At 37.4% G+C, this 13,858-nt stretch overlaps 1 protein-coding gene across 1 annotated transcript in view; it reads right to left on the bottom strand.

Annotated features, from left to right (window-relative positions):
- Nucleotides 1-13,858, bottom strand: part of dgat1a (diacylglycerol O-acyltransferase 1a) — a 52,432-nt gene that overhangs the window by 23,128 nt on the left and 15,446 nt on the right. Inside the window, exons 3-5 of the mRNA XM_039737524.1 lie at nucleotides 7,730-7,770; nucleotides 1,879-1,964; nucleotides 1,619-1,671 (exon numbers count right to left, since the gene is read on the bottom strand). Of these exons, the coding sequence (XP_039593458.1) occupies nucleotides 1,619-1,671; nucleotides 1,879-1,964; nucleotides 7,730-7,770 (180 nt within the window). The remainder of the gene's footprint in view (nucleotides 1-1,618; nucleotides 1,672-1,878; nucleotides 1,965-7,729; nucleotides 7,771-13,858) is intronic.

A 13,858-nucleotide genomic window follows, 5' to 3' on the forward strand; every position in this document is an offset into this window, starting at 1 on the left:
AACTAAATTATACTCTTTACTGTTTAATGGAAACCAAATAAATAATCAATATGTTACTGCTGCTGTTGAAGTCGTCTGTTCATATTCAAGCTACTTCAAAATTAACAATCATAATGTGTATTCTTAATGATTTTTATTAAAACATTTATAACTTGCCATTTTTTTATAAAAAAAGGTCACTGTTTATAAAGTGCAAGTAAAATAGCGTGCTGTTGAAACATTAGGTCTCCACCACATAAAAGACAGAGGTAATAAATTATAAACCGGATTTAAATTAAATTAGTCATAGTTTGTTATACTTTCAAAATTAGAACAAACTGTTAATATATAATTGGGTATAAGAGTTCCAACTTGGAAGACAGTACCCATTAAGGGATTATTAAATGGAAGGTGAATTAGGGACTACAAAATCTGTAATTGTGGTTTGCTGGTTGGATGAAAGGCCCAGGAATGTTATTTTTTTATCTAAAGCCATTTATTTTATTTAATTTGTACCAGTAGGTCCAATAAAAAAAAACAAATAGAATGAATGGATGACAGTATTTGATATACACAAAGACCAAACTAAATTAAGCAACTAGGAAAAACTGAAATATTTATATTGTGAAGAAAAAAATGTAACTATTTGCAAAATGTATCATTCTGTGTACAGATGTACTATACAATTGCTTACAAAAATTATTTTACCCTTGAAACATAGGCTAGGCTACAATGTCATAGTCCGAGAAATTTAGAAGGATTCACTTGTCATTACTAGGTTGACCTGGTAACTAATGACCACTAACTTTAGGCAATGACATGATTCCCCCACCACCATAGCAACAACTCTCACTCCATTTCAAAGAAAGCAGTATTATTCTGAACTTCCATCTAATTTGATTGGATTGAAAATAAAAACACAAATTTACTGCTTGCACCAACTCTTGTTGCTATGTGTCCTCACTGCCCATTCCATCCTCAGTTTATGACTTTCGATGTCTTGGATTCAAGAGGTTAATGTCAGCTGTGAGCAACATGGGCATCCCCAGTGTTGGAAGAGATGGGATGGACTAGTGGCAGTGAGGAATGAAGAAAACTAGACAACAGCAAGAGGATTTCCAGCCTGTCAGAGAACCCACATACCCAAGGCAGAAAGACTGAATAATGGACTTTTAAAGAACTGACCAATTACTGTTGGTTTTGCAGTGTTAAAAAAGTTTATTCTTTTTAACGTCCCATGTTTTAAAAGCGGGACTTTGGTTTGTTTTTGTGGGGTTTGAAAGTGTTTTTAGTGCAGGTCAGTTCCACAGGTATACTCAGAACTAGCACCTCTTTTCTACAGAGAGACCCTTACAAAAATATATTGACAATTATGGCATAAACTTTCCATAAAAGTCATCACACATTACAAAAAGCAAACAAAACTAAATACATTGCATATCATTATTTTCACTTGATAAAACCTTATGATCCTCAAAAATAACTACTAAAACATTGTTTCTTAATTATAAATAGAACAAAATACAGCTCTGTTAAGATGCACTGCTAATAATATCTATGCATACTCTAAATACATTTTAGTCCTTCCACAAAAGGCATGTCTGGAAACAAATAAATAATTAATTCTTGGAGTACTTACCACTGCAAGCCTCTTTTCAATACACAAAGCAAACAATGCAAATATGTTTGATGCTGCAAGAAAGAAAATGTTGTCTTTAATCATAATAGGCATACTGAAAATAATGGAATTGTATAAAGCAAGATGTTTGCTCATGTATGGATTACACACAAAATGCAAAAAATGCATTTACTGTTGTTAAAAATATATCTTTAAAACAGTATCAATTTGGAAAAGACTCATGAGAAATTGAACAGTTGCAAAAATAAGATCTTACATACCGAATACAAGACATGGTGCAGGCCAGCTATAAGGGTCTTTTAAAAAAAGAGACACTATTTGAATTGGATCCACTAATATGCCATATCTAGGAAAAAACATACAAAAACATTGTTCCAAATTATAAATGAAGTACTTGGAGAAATGTATAAACACATTGTGTATTGAACAGTTATCAAGTTAATAAAATATAAACACATATACAAGAAATCTGCATCAGAGACACAGTACACAGTATACCATGCAAAGCGTGCCCAGCTGTATAAGCGGAGACAAACATCTAAAACACTCACTTGTACTCGCATACAAGTACATTGCAACGCTATCAGAAGGAAGGACCCACGACCAATGATACACACACAAACAACTGGACACAAGTTCAACTGGGATATGGTGCAAGTAAAATTCAGGGCTAATACTAAAAGTTCCAAAGAGCTGGCCGAATTATTTCTCTCAAATGAAAATGCCATTAACAGACATTTGGACATGAACCTAGCATAGGCAGACTTAAAAAGAAGGATACCTCAAGAATAAAAAAGACTTGATGACCAACAAACTCCGAACCCCACCTAATTGTACCAAACCACATCTTGCACCCCCACCCTTTGATTTGCTATATATTGCCTTTGATTCCTGTATGTCTAATCATTTTCCTTTGATGACACCTGCTAGGTTGTCGAAAGCTTAGGAATAAAAAAACTATGCTTAGGAAAAAAAACTATTAAGATTCAATTCATTTTCTCCTCTTATGTATTTCTAGCTACAAATATGCAAACCGTATCACAGACCTTCGCTTCCACATATATACAGAAATATGCACATACACTAAATATATAAAATCACAGTAACTTCTGTTTTCTTTTGACCTCATTTATCTGTTTTAACACCAAGGACATCATTTCAACTATCAGATCGAACCTTGTCGGTTCGTCTGTCAACTGCCAATTACGCAAAAGGAGCTAAACCAGTTTTTCACAAAATTTTGCATGAATTTGGTCATTAATCCAGCTTAAAACACACAATATATTGGGTGTCAAAAATTTAACCGGGGAGCCCTAATACAAGGTTTCAATGAATTTCCAAAACAGTCAGACTTCATAAAATTTTGCATGCATGACTAGATAAACACCTTGGAAAAGTTCCACTGAGAAATAGAGTTGTAAAAAAAGGGGAGGATTTTGCATGTACAGTAAGACCCCACTTAATGTGGTGGATACATTCCAAGAAATCCCAGTGCTAAACTAAACAGTGTTAAACAAAGTCATCTTAGCACGTAAATAATGGGGATAGGTGAAACAAGGCAGATAATAAAAAGTTTATCATTTTTTTTGTTTTATTGTGTTACTGCTGCCATCTCTTCCCTAGGTAAACAATGAACAGGCACTTGGCAGTCCACATGATGTAAAATAAAACATGATTCATTAGACCAGACCACCTTCTTCCATTGCTCCCTGGTCCAGTTCTGATGCTCACATGCCCATTGTAGGCACTTTTTGTGAATATTTTCAGCATAAGCATTTTGACCAGTCTGCAGTTATGCAACAAACTGCGATTCAGTGTGTGTTTTGACACGCCCCTCTCATGGCCAGCATTATACTTTTTTAGCAATTTGTGATATAGTAGTTCTTCTGCTGGACTGGACCAAACAGGCTAGCCTTCACTCACCACATGCATCAATGAATCTTGGGCGTCCATAACCCTGTCACCAGATCACCGGTTGTCCTTCCTTGGACCACTTTTGGTAGATAATAACCACCAAGTCATTAAGCCATCACAATTTAACCTTTATCAAAGTCACTCAAATCTTTACACTTAACCATTTTTCCTGCTTCTTACACATCACCTTTAAGAACTAACGGTTAATTAACTGCCTAAAATATCCCACCTTTTGACAGTTGCCATTTTAACAAGGTAATAAATGTTATTTACATCACCTGTCAGGGGTTTTAATGTTGTGGCTGAATGGTCTACATTATTATTGGTGTACAATCAGGTTTGAAAATTGTTATTTTAGCCTCTTGGATGTGGGTTTCAATTTCTAGTGTTGATCAATCTTCTTGTTTCTTTGTGCTCAATTAGTCTTCTTTTATAGTTTAGAAGAAATAAAAGTACTTGTTGCTTTTTCTTCTTCTCAATTGTTATGTTTATTGGTGATTTTTCTTCATTATATGCTTTCATGGCAAACCCTACTCAAAACTACTGTTAAAAAAATAGTTCATACTGATTTGAAATAATAATGGCATTCTGTGCCAAGGGTCACAACTAATTTTTGTCTCTCTCTCTCTCTCCCCTTAGAATTCTATCATGGCACTTGGTGTCACTGCTCTTTTAATTATTTAAATAATTGCAGGAGTAAAACAGTAGAACTTATGTGCTGTCACAAATGACGGACCTGGCTTCAGAATTTCACTGAACGGCATTTTGCCAAAGACAGATTCCAACCTATTCAATGGTGCACTATAAAGTGCCCTTTAAGTAGCTGAACAATCAGATGGACAAAACAAAATGGAATTTAAATAAACAGATTTTTTTTTTCTTTTATGTGTTTTTTGTGGTTGTTGTGGCAGGAGTTTGGTTAGAAATACCATAAGCTGGTAAAGTTTGCAAATAACACTAGACTAGGAGGAAAGGCAGATAAAACAAGATGAGCCAATTCATCTCAGAGAGACCTGAACAGAATACAGGTTAGGGCATACTATATCGCGCTTCGACTTTCGCGGCTTCACTCTATCGCGGATTTTAAATGTAAGCATATCTAAATATATATCACGGATTTTTCGCTGGTTCGCGGATTTCTGCGGACAATGGGTCTTTTCATTTATGGTACATGCTTCCTCAGTTTGTTTGTCCAGTTGATTTCATACAAGGGACGCTATTGGCGGATGGCTTAGAAGCTACCCAATCAGAGCATGTATTACATATTAACTAAACCTCCTCAATGATACAAGATATGCTTCCCACGCGGTGCTTGATTGTTTGCTTCTCTCTCTCTCTCTCTCACCCTCTCTGACATTCTCCTCGCCTGACGGAGGGGTTGTGAGCAGAGGGGCTGTTTGCTTAGAAGATATGGACGCTCCTCTAAAAAATGCTGCTTTAGAGCGGTGCTTCGGCATACTTAAAAGCCCAAAAGCACATATTGATTTTTTGATTGTCTGCTTTTCTGTTGCGTGCGCTCTCTCTCTCTCTCGGACATTCTCTGCTCCTGACACACATTCTTTGACGAGGAAGATATGTTTGCATTCTTTTAATTGTGAGAAAGAACTGTCGTCATTTCTGTCTCGTCATGGAGCACAGTTTACACTTTTGACTAAAGGGTGTTATTTCATGTCTATAGGGTTCTAATAATGTTAACAGTGTGGGAGAGTTTATAAGGGCTTAAAATATATAAAAACAACCATACAAACATATGGTTTCTACTTTGCGGATTTTCATCTATCGGGGGGGTTCTGGAACGCAACCCCCGCGATCGAGGAGGGATTACTGTATGTGGCAGATGAAAGTATGTATAAGTAAATGTATGCTATTACACATAGGAAGTAAAAATGTTACATAATACATAATCAGAGGTTAGAAACTTGAGTATAACTTATGACAAGGACCTACAAATTATTGTGGCCTATACACTATCTACATCCAGACAGTGCACAGAATTGATCAAGAAGGCAAGAGGACATTATGTTATACGGCATATGTTCAGTACAAGTCAAAAGGAGGTTATGATTATGTTCTGTTAACACAATTGTGAGGCCTCACCAGGAGTGCTGTGTACAAATTTGGTCTCAAAATTATAAAACAAGCCAATGCAGTGCTAGAGAAAGTAAACAGAAAAGTAACTAGGGTGGATCTGGGTCTGAGGTTAAATGAGCTACGATGAAAGATTGCTTCAGCTGAAAGAGCTCAACTCCTCCAAATGCAGACTAAGTGGTAACATACAGCAAGTTTTTTACATAACTAAGGGAATTAGTACAGTCAATCACTGCTGCTATTTTAAAGTAAACTCTTCAAGAAGAACACAAGAATACTGTTTGAAACTTAAGGGAAGCTTGCATATTTTACAATAATGTTTGAAATTTTGTCTTCCGGCAGAGAAAACATTACCAGATAACCAGGTAGAGACTAACACTTTAGATCTCAACTTAATTTTATTTTGGAGAATACACAACACACACATACATACATTTGTACATATGCATGGTGTTCACTTTGTCACAGGTTATTCTGATTTTTACTTTAACTATATCAAAATATTTAGGAGAGCATACATTAATATGGTCTTGTAAATGAAGTGTGCTATATAAAAATGAAGCAAATGAAATGAAGTTAGAGCATGGATGCCAGGGGGGCATATTAGGTAACAATACTGCCTTAGAAATCTAAAGTCCTGTGTTCAAATCCCATACCAACACATTGTCCTTGTGCAGCTTTCGTGTTTTTTTCTGTGACTGAAGAGCTTTTACTCTGGGTTTTCTGGAATTTTTTTTGGTTTTACTGATATTCAAAAAGTCATGCACACAATCTAGGCGAGTGTGCTGGTTTATACAACTGGGTCCTGGGAAGAACGGGTGCTCTTTTTACAAAGGTTTCCTGCCTTCAAGTTTAAGAATGCTAGGTTATCAAACTACTTATTGTAGATGTTGTAGCAAAATTTTCTTTTAACACCCAAGTGCACAAAAGAGTCCATTTAATTATTAATATTCAATATTGATAATATTTAAATTATAAAATGTTAAAAACAGAAGTAGGCACTGTAAAAATAAAGTATTTTGTAAGTTTATATCCAACAGCAATTCATTCAAATTACTTTTTTTAGCTACATATTTACTCAGTGTAATGATTCTAATTACATTTAATACTAGACAGCATAAATAAAAAGGCATAGATCAAGATACATGAACACTATTAAAAACCATTTGTTATGTACTGTATATCTCAGAAAGGTGAATCAATGTTTTTTCAGTGCCTTAAGTTATTTTTAAATATCCTTTATACTTTTACATTAACTCTGTACCTCTGATGCAATCTAAGAAAATTTGATTCCTAACAAGTTTTTCTAGAGACCAATGTTTGCATGTGAATTCAAGTAATAAGTAAAAATAATAAGTGTTAAGTTGATTTTCATACTACTGATGCCATAAAAAAGTTTCAAATAGCTCAAGTAGTAAAATGTAACTGAGTAACTTAGTTGCATATATTCTAAGAAATCGGACATATATGTGATGACAAAAATATGCCACAAAAGCAAGCCCCTGGTTATACTATACTCGTACTGGATAGTCTCCAGAATAAGTCAGATCTTTTTTGTTTTTTGGCTTCGATTTACAAAAATATTTTCTGACAGGCAGCTACAAAAACTAGGAGATGTAGACCAAAGACACACTGGAAACAAACAATGGCAAAACATAGAAGTAAAAGCGCTCCCTGGTGATTTCTTTTTTACCTCTACTATAAATGAGCAGAGACTTCTATATGCAAAACCTCCTAATCATAATTTGGAAAATAGATAACGAATAAAGGTATCTTTTTAACCTGAAGACTGCACAATAAAAACCTAACCTTGCCAACCGGTAAATGATGAATTCAGTCACTGTACATTTAATGCAACTGTACACAACACATTTAATTATTAATAGTAATATCCAATTAATGTGCCAGAACATGAAATGTAATCCTGGGAAATGAGGACTTAGTGGTGTAACTACATTCAGCACTTCCATAGATTTCATCCAAAGTTTTATATATCCACATTCTTACAAATTTTCAAAATAAATTTAAAAAAAAAAAAAAAAAACACTGCAACTAAATGTTGAATATTTAAAACAATACAGCAACTTAAAAAGTACTTTTAATACTTACTTTATGAGATTTTCCAGGAAAAGTCGTGCATTACTCAGTACCTAGATAGGGGAGGGGAAAAGAGTATAGCATATATGTTATTAATTATTGTAAAATGTATTACACTTAAAATCAACAAAAGAAACATTTACCTTTAAGGTCCCAAGATTTACCTCATGTGTAAACTGTATTAAACAGCAAAGGGAGAGGTTTTTGGGAGATCTTTTTGACATATAATATTGCAAATGTCTTTATTTACTATAATCTTACACAATTTCTTAATCCCTATACTCTAGATCAGGGGTCTCCAACCTTTTACCCCCTGAGAGCGACTGAATATGGCCAAGAGCTACTCATGTTTTCTAACGTTTATTATCATATCTTATTTCAACCCAAACAAACTGAATAAGCTTGTTTTGCCTGAGCATTTACAAAATGTTGGTGTCCACAACTCACATTTTGCATTAAAATATCACAAAAAGTGTCTCTCTCACTATCGAATTAAAACATGAATGCCGTCAAAACAAAACAATGCAATTACAAATACACAGTGTGGTGGTCGGCTGGGGGCTGTGCCCAGCTTGGACACCTGGAAAGACTGGGAGAGGGACTATGCCTCTCACGGACCACAAAAACTTAGCCGCCTTGGCTTGTACGGGGACCACGGGAAGTGAGCATGGAAGCTCAATCCTATAAAGGGCCTGTGGGTGCTGGTGGAAGGAATACCAGGTACACCCGAGTGCTTCCAGGTGCTCATGCGGCACTTCCGCCACACCAGGAAGTGCCGCAGGAAGTTCATCAGAGGGCACCTGAAGCACATCCGGGTGGGGATAAAAAAGGCCCCCTCCCTCAAGTCATCAGCCAGAGTCAAGAGGACGAAGCTTGGAAGACAGGGGTGGAGGTGGTGAAGGAAGGACTCTTGGAAGGTCCAGATGTAGGGGCGTTTGGTGCAGGGACACTGGGTTGTGTGTGGGACTGTGTTCATTGTACATCTATCCATCCTCTTCCGCTTATCTGAGGTCAGGTTAGCGGGGACAGCAGCCTGAGCAGAGATGCCCAGACTTCCCTTTCCCCGGCCACTTCTTCTAGCTCTTCCGGGGAAATCCCAAGGCGTTCCCAGGCCAGCCGGGAGACATAAGCCAAGTTTCCATCCAGTTTTTTGTGACGTTTTGTTATCGACAAACAGAATATACGTAAAAAAAAATGTGCGAAATTTGCTGTCTCCAGCCTGTTTCCATCCAACTGGCTTTTTATCGATAAAATGGTGTGCGTGATGACGTCATCCCCTCCAAAACGAACTGTCGCATAAGTTTTGTTGTATCGCGAAAAAAAATCTGCCCTTGAGCCATTTCCATACATAATTTTGTGTATGTCGCAAATTATCTACCTTTTGTTTTCCACGTTACACCCCCTCCACTAAACAAAGAAACAAAGAAATGGAGAGATTATTCAGACAGTTTTTTGAAATTTGCCAGCTTACTGTTTTTCAGTTTCACAAATAATTGGAATTGTACATAATACCTGAAGACGACAGCAGAATAAAGCAGTTGCTTGTCTGATAGCCCTAGAGCTCGAAGAAAGTACCTCAGTGCGACAAAACCCACGGGTATGGGAGAAACGACCGAATAAGACCTTCTGGGAGGAGGTGGTAGGGAGACACTTCACGGAAAATCTCTGGCTGCAACATTTTAGAATGACACGGCCGATGTTTGAGATGTTGTGTGGATTCATCAGTCCTGATGTTGCCCATCACAGGTTGTCACCGACCACCGGTTCCAACCCAAAGCGGATTGCCATCGCCTTTACAAGCTGGCAACCTGCGCCGAATATAGAGTAGTTGGAGAAACTTTCGGGGTTAGTAAAACTACCGTCCATCGATGTGTATATGCTGTGTGCACCGTTATTAAAGAAAAATTAATGCGGTGTTATATCAGACTTCTGACTGTAGCGGAGGCCAATGAAATTGCATACCGCAATTCCTTGGTGCATCTTGTGCCACAGATTTACGGTGCGCTGGATGGCACACATTCTTCTATTCTATTCTATTCTTCCCCCGACTGAAGGCTACCGCGATTACATTAATCGCAAAGGGTGGCCATCTATTGTTCTCCAGGCCCTTGTTGATGACAGGTGCATGAAACGAGACATTTGCGTTGGCACTCCTGGAAGTGCCCATGATGCAGCTGTGTTTGCAGCATCGGATCTGTACAGGTGAGCCTACCTTTCAACATCCCTTCTCAGTGCGATAACAACTGAATTAGTACTGTAACCTGCTTCCCTTAAGGTTTTAATTAAAACTTAAATTTGAATTAATACAAAATAACGACGTTTAATCAAAAATAAATTAAAGTTAATATTAATGAGAGAATTTCTCATATATGCTAAAACATCTGCCACTTAATAATAAGAAAAAAATGTTTAGATAATGAAACACACGGTTTATTAAATATTTTGACTGGCACAGTAAATTACCTTTGCATTTTTTGTATTATTTAGACATCCTGAGAGACAACCCCAGGCTACAGTTGATGTGGAGGGAGTTCAGGTACCCCTTTTATAGCAGGAGACCCAACCTATCCGCTACTGCATTGGCTCATCACAAGAAATATCGAGTCTCTTCATCAGACCATGCGAACGGCTACGCTATTCTCGTTTTGATTGTACGCGATGAAAATGTATCATGTGACACATGTATTTGCGTTAAAGCACTTTTTTTCAGACAAAAAGTGTTTCCAATGTAGTTTTTGCGACATCTGAAGTATCGATATGGAATTTATGCGCTAAAGTTAAACGGAAAAATTTTATGTCGACATGTACAACATTTTATCGATAATTAGCATATCCATAAGCTAAAATTTGAAGCGCTAAATATTTTTTCGCAAAAACTCCTTGGATGGAAACCTGGTTATTGTCTCTCCAGCATGTCCTGGGTCTTCCCCGGGGCCTCCTCCCAGTTGGACGTGCCCGGAACACCTCGTCAGGGAGACGTCCAGGAGGCATCCTGATCAGACGCCCGAGCCACCTCACCTGACTCCTGAGAGGGCACTCCACCCTTTTCCGGCAGAGGACCATGGTCTCGGATTTGAAGGTGCCGATTCACATCACAGCCGCTTCACACTCAGCTGCGAACCGATTCAGAGAGAGCTGAAGATCACGGCCTGATGAAGCAAACAGGACAACATCATCTGCAAAAAGCAGTGACCCAATCCTGAGTCCACCAAACCGGACCCCCTCAACACCCAGGCTGCGCCTAGAAATTCTGTCCATAAAAGTTATGAACAGAATCGGTGACAAAGGGCAGCCCAGGCGGAGTCCAACTCTCACTGGAAACGGGTTCGACTTACTGCCAGCAATACAGACCAAGCTCTGACACCAGCTGTACAGGGACCGAACAGCCCTTATCAGAGGGTCCAGTACCCCATACTCCCAGAACACCCCCCACAGGATTCCCCAAGGGAAATGGTTGAATGCCTTTTCCAAGTCCACAAAACACATGTAGACTGGTTGGTCAAACTCCCATGCACCCTCCAGGACCCTGCTAAGGGTGTAGAGCTGGTCCACTGTTCCGCGACCAGGACAAAAACCATACCGTTCCTCCTGAATCCAAGGTTCGACTATCTGATGGACCCTCCTCTCCAGAACCCCTAAATAGACTTTTCCAGGGAGGCTGAGGAGTGTGATCCCTCTGTAAAGAGGGGGACCACCACCCCGGTCTGCAAACCCAGAGGTACTGCCCCCATTGTCCTGAGATGTCCTCTTCAAACCGCCACTTTATTGTGGTGGAGGGGTTTGCGTGTCCCAATGATCCTAGGAGCTCTGTTGTCCGGGGCTTTATGCTCCTGGTAGGGTCACCCAAGGCAAACTGGTCCTAGGTGACGGATGAGACAAAAGTGGTTCATTGTACATATTGTAAATAAATGTGTGTGTGTTTTGGAACAGCTGGTGTCTGCCTGTTGGTGTTCGGGCTGATTTTCCACAACAGATATTACTTATTCATTTATCATTTTGTTACATGCCACTATTTCACTTCACAAGAGTATTCACATGTCCAGCTGTATGTGTGATGTGTTTGTTAGTCCGATGACTATCACTGCATGGAGTCAACAAGAGAGGCAGGTGTATGGTGGAGTGTAGCGTCATTTAAATTTTCATCTGTCAGTCTTGTTCTGAAGTTTGATTTCATGACATTCATGTCAGACTCACAGATGTATGTAGACCCAAACAAAACACAACCCACGCACAACTTGAAATGAATATTCCAGAGAGGAGATGAACAATACAAAAACATTCTAAAAAGGAAAGCTTGCCAGATGCCAGTTATTGCCATTAAAGATCTTGTTTATGCATTTTCACTACTTTCTTTTTGTTGTGAAAGTAGCTGTAGAAGCCATACATATTTTTTAACAAAACAGAAGTGACATTTTATTTATTAATTTACTATTTGTGAACACTGTCACTTAATATCTAAAATCCAATTGTTTTTGATGGATATACTTTTCCTTTGGTACAGTCTTTGACTTAAATATTGATAAATGTAAAATGACAGTATTAAAAGTAAATCAGGTAACAGTTTTAATAACAAGGGAATACACACTAAATTCAGCCGAATTCAAGTGTGTGTATAGAAGAAAACACCACTTAGATTGGTTAGGCTTACTACTTCTCAAGAAGTGTCAAACATGACTAGGTAATAGAAGCCACCAATATAAAAATTTCAGCTTAATATTACACACTCAAACCTTAACAACCATAGTAAAAACAAGCTGTAACTGGGAAAATGCACTGCATTGAATTAATACACACACAAGCATGAATAAATTTATACAATTGTATATCTATTTTTACTTTCAGCAACAACAGAAGTTATGAATTGTAGCAAGTTGGTAGTATTATGCCAATTCTAAGCAAAGTTCACATTCATATGATAAAAATATAAATATTCCTTTACATAGGCACAAAGTCTTTTAATATGACTGATCTCTGACAGTATCATGACAATCAATAGTTAAACTTAACTTTAATTGGGCATTACATTTATAGTGGAACATGTTAGCTATTTTCTGGCGGGAAATGACTGAATTTACACTCAATGTTCAAGCCTTTACACCCTTCTATACACATTCAGGATTAACATTACTAGAGCAATCAACCAGATCAATTTCCATAATAACTGCAAATTACATGCATCCTTAACTTGCGGCTCCATAAGCTGTCAAGCTGGGACAAACAACAGGAAATAATATTCTATTTCGGTTTCTGTTTAATCTAAAAGCCAAACACATCTTGAACAAAAAGTTATTAACTTGTACAGGTGTAATTATTTATTGTACTTACTATAGCTTTTTATATTGACTAATTGTACAAATCAGTAAAAAATTTAACTAAATATGCTGCCTGTTTATTAAATCTTAAATGACACAATTTGTGAAGGAAAAATTAAAACTATTCACATCAAAATTGTCAATTCTGAGGGGAAAAACACAGTTTCTGACTCTACCACTCATTCATTGATCACCTCAGTTCCATGAGAACTGCATGATTTGCGCGGATTTGCCCTGAATGCATCGATTTAGCAACATTGTAGCATAAAAATGAATGCGTTTTGCACATTTTAAGCTTACAACTAGATAACCAACATGTGGTTTATGCAACACAAGAAATGTATTTTTTAGGCCATTTTTCATATTGTTTCCATTATGCAGCATTATTCATCAATGGCCATTTTTATATCAAACATTCATCTCCTCTCTACCAGAAAACAGGAGATTAAAAATTACTACAAACTACAGGGGGTACATAAAATATGAGGAAAAATACCATTTTTGAGTAGAGTATTCCTTTAAGCACTTAAATCAAATAAGCTCAGCAGCATTTGTTTTTTTTTTTTTTTCTCCACCATCTTAAAAAGCTTAACCGTTTTCATTCTGTGCTAATTCAGTTTTATATAACAATCATTGAAATAATCATCACTTTCTCTATAGCTCTCAGGTACGAATCCATGTGCTTATTCTGAACAAACAGTAGCATGTCATTACCACAACAGAAAAGATGGTAGGCTTTTCTCAGGAAACATGAAGGAAATACAAAGATCAAACCTGCTCAGGTAACCATCTCTTTCAGGTATTACCAGATACCAATAATTATTTACTC

The sequence above is a fragment of the Polypterus senegalus genome, chromosome 15 (genome assembly GCF_016835505.1).
Source record: "Polypterus senegalus isolate Bchr_013 chromosome 15, ASM1683550v1, whole genome shotgun sequence".
Lineage (NCBI taxonomy): Eukaryota > Metazoa > Chordata > Cladistia > Polypteriformes > Polypteridae > Polypterus > Polypterus senegalus.